Source organism: Rhagoletis pomonella, unplaced genomic scaffold (genome assembly GCF_013731165.1).
Source record: "Rhagoletis pomonella isolate Grant_MI unplaced genomic scaffold, Rhpom_1.0 Rhpom_scaffold_00683, whole genome shotgun sequence".
Lineage (NCBI taxonomy): Eukaryota > Metazoa > Arthropoda > Insecta > Diptera > Tephritidae > Rhagoletis > Rhagoletis pomonella.
Genome location: NW_023459237.1, coordinates 34990 through 38303, shown reverse-complemented (window position 1 = coordinate 38303; position 3314 = coordinate 34990). Strand labels below are relative to the sequence as shown.

Genomic DNA, 3314 nt, shown 5'->3' with positions numbered 1-3314 from the left:
AGTTTCGCGAGTATATTAATTTTTGTGTGCTATGATATAAAATAATGAATCAAATTAAAGAAAATTTCTGCTGGTTACGGTTTTACACTGTAACACGTCTATTCTGCCCGTTACCGAAGATTTTGTAACCGGAAAATTTTATTACCAAACAATGTTACCAGTTCTTGTCACCGCGATTCTAGGTACGTTGGTGATGCAGGTAAAATATTCAGCAATTCAGCTATGAAGAATTGTGCAAATTCTGGTATTGCATATTTCACGGGGCAATATTTTGTTACCAGCTTATGAGATGGTAACAAAATTTACCGGTTACAAGAGTACACAGAATGCGAAAAGGGTTTAAAAATTGACAGACACTTTATTTACCGGTTACAAACTTCTTATTACCAGCGCAGAATAGACCTGTAAATGACTATAAGTTCATATAAAACTAAATTAAAGATAGCCAAGTACTTATTTACTAATATTTTAATTTAATACTAATGCATTATTAGTTCTTCTGCGTACTTCACCTTCTTCCATAAACATCTTTTATTATCTTGTAGTTTCTTTATAATTCTATTATTTTTTTTTTGTAGTGCATTCTTCATCATATCTATAACTCGTTTAGCGCGACGAGGTGTGGCAACATCATCTACACAAACTTCGTTTATATAACGCGGTTCGTTAAACAAACGTTTGCCGATCTCTGGAATTAGAAATCATATTTAGCAAAATCCCATAATTCCGTTAGAAGAATACTATACCTAAAAGTAACTTACTACGACCAAAACCTTCAGATAAAAGTAGTTCTTTCGGAATAGCTATATCCTGATCGGACCCTGAAATAAAATATTGTATTTAGCTATTTAAAAACAACAAGCGAACATTATCTCAAAAAAGCCTTACCCCAAGCAAAATCTGCGTGTAGTGTAAGCTCGGTTGGTGGGCATTGCGATGGCACTGACTGCACATCATGGCTCGGCATATAGGTACTACTGCATTGCCCGGATATTCCTAGATGTACATATATGAGGTCGCAGCAGCAAAGTCGGCGAAATTCCATAGCGAAGATACTTACCCTTTCCATTTACTTTGTAATCATTGGTGTTGAAATGGTTGGAGCTTGGGGGAAGAAGCGGTGACCATGCCGTTGATGACAAATACTGCTTTGTCGGCAATTAGGCATTGGGTGGTCTTGGCATTGAAAGTGAAATGGTTTAAGTAGTAATGAACTGAAGTGACAAAGAATGCCATCAAGGTCTTTTGATAATGATATTTGATATTTATTTGTGCGAGTTGAATTGTGAAATGATTTGGGTTAGTTTGCTTCGACTTGTTTGTTCTTTAAAAGTCACACTACACCTCCCTTTTTAATAAGAATGTTCATATGACTGTAGTTTTATGGACATTCTTTACCAATATTGTTTTTGACTTTTATCAGTTTCTTTTTGTTTTCTTGTTTTTCCTTTTATTATTATTTCTTTAATTATTGTAATTTTTAAGTCTATTCTTATGAACTATTTGGTTTTTATTGGTTTTATTGTCTATTATTTGTACATTTCTTCTTAAAAGTATATCTCTTATGGTAAATGGACCTTTATACTGAGGTTCTAACTTATGTCCTGATTCATTTTTTAATAAAACTAAATCTCCTATTTTAAAATTATATTCTTTTTCTTTTCTTTTTGTTTATTTATTAAGTGTTGGGCCCTTACACTAGCTACTTCTAATCTAAATTTAGCTTCCTTAGCGTAATCATCTACATTATATAATGGGGTAATTCTATCTATCTCTCTAAATTGTTCGAAACTATTAGGTATTTTAGCAAATATTAATTCATATGGGCAGTAGTTATGTACTGTTGATGGTGTCGTGTTGAAACAGTATGTGAAATATTTAAGCCATTCATCCCAGTCGGTTTTATCTATTGATATGTAGGAGCGAACATATTCATTGAATGTTCTGTGACTCCTTTCTATAGTACCGAGGGTTTGGTGATGATGTGCTGTAGAAGTTATTTTTTCTATTTTGAGCAATTCACATAATTCCGTAAGTATCGCATTTTTGTATTCTGTTCCCATGTCCGAAATGAACGTCTTCATTGGACCATAAACGAGAATAAAATGTTCAAATATAGCTTTTACGATTGCTTTTGCGTATTTGTCTTGTATAGGTATTGTTACTAGGTACTTTGTCAAGTCACATATTATAGTGATTGCATATTCATTTCCGTTAATCGATTTTGGAAATTGACCGATGGTATCAACGAATACCGTATCGAAAGTTTGTACCGGTGTCTTTGTAATAGTCATTGGATTTTTCAGGTGTTTTAATGTTTTTGTAGTTTGACACTTATGGCATGACTTTACGTATTTTTTAATATCTTTAGTCATGTTTTCCCAATAGTAGTATTTTTTTATTTTTTCGGTGGTGCTATAAATTCCGCAGTGACCTCCTTCAATTGGGTCATCATGATATCTTTTTAAGATATTTTTAATTTTAGCATTGTCATCAATTTGGATCACCTTGTTCAGTAGCGCTACTTTTACTTGATTTAATATTTCATTGCCCTTATTTTTAAAATCAATAATGGAGATAAATTCGAAAATCTTCTCGTTTGGTGCCAATTGTAGTCTATCAGTTTTGTATTTACCGGCCACTTCATCGAGCCTTGAGAAAAATTGACCTAAGTCAAATTTCTCATTAGTAAATAAATCATTGATATATATATACGCAATTATCGATTTACCTCTTTTGATGTAACATCTTTCAGGGGTAATCTTTAATTTACAATATTTCCTGACGTCAGTGTTATTTAAAGGAACGTATATATTGGGCTTATTATATATTTGATGATGCTTATTTAATTTACTACCTGTGCATGCTGTGTCTTTTTTATGTGTCATTGAACGTGTTGTTATTCTGAGTACTTTAGCTACTGACTCAGTCATTTCTTTTAGATTGTCTATTGTTATTCGCGATATAATTATCTTTGCCCCTAAGATATTCAACTGTGAATTCATATTCCTCTAGATCAAGTCTCATTCTAGTCAATTTAGAACTAGGATTTCTCATTGAAAATAAGTATGTTAGTGGTCTGTGATCCGTACGGACAAGAAATTGTTTACCGTATATGTATGGCCTAAAGTGTGTAATAGCCCAGTGAATTGCTGTTAATTCTTGTTCAATGGTGGATTTATTGCTTTCTCCTTTTGTGAAGGATTTGGATGCATATGCAACTGGTAGGTGTTTTCCTTCGTGCTCTTGAGTTAAAACTGCCCCACAAGCATACTTGCTTGCGTCTGTAGTTATACAAAACTCTTTCCCGAAGT

General features: G+C 33.0%; 1 protein-coding gene across 1 annotated transcript; it reads right to left on the bottom strand.

Annotated features, from left to right (window-relative positions):
* Positions 1-423: 423 nt before the first annotated feature.
* On the bottom strand, positions 424-1443 carry LOC118751407. The gene is made up of 3 exons (XM_036486230.1): positions 889-1443; positions 747-821; positions 424-688 (listed from the first exon to the last, which is right to left on the bottom strand). Exons 1-3 carry the CDS (start codon positions 1067-1069, stop codon positions 480-482), a joined length of 465 nt encoding a protein of 154 aa, XP_036342123.1. The 5' UTR covers positions 1070-1443; the 3' UTR covers positions 424-479.
* Positions 1444-3314: the final 1871 nt, after the last annotated feature.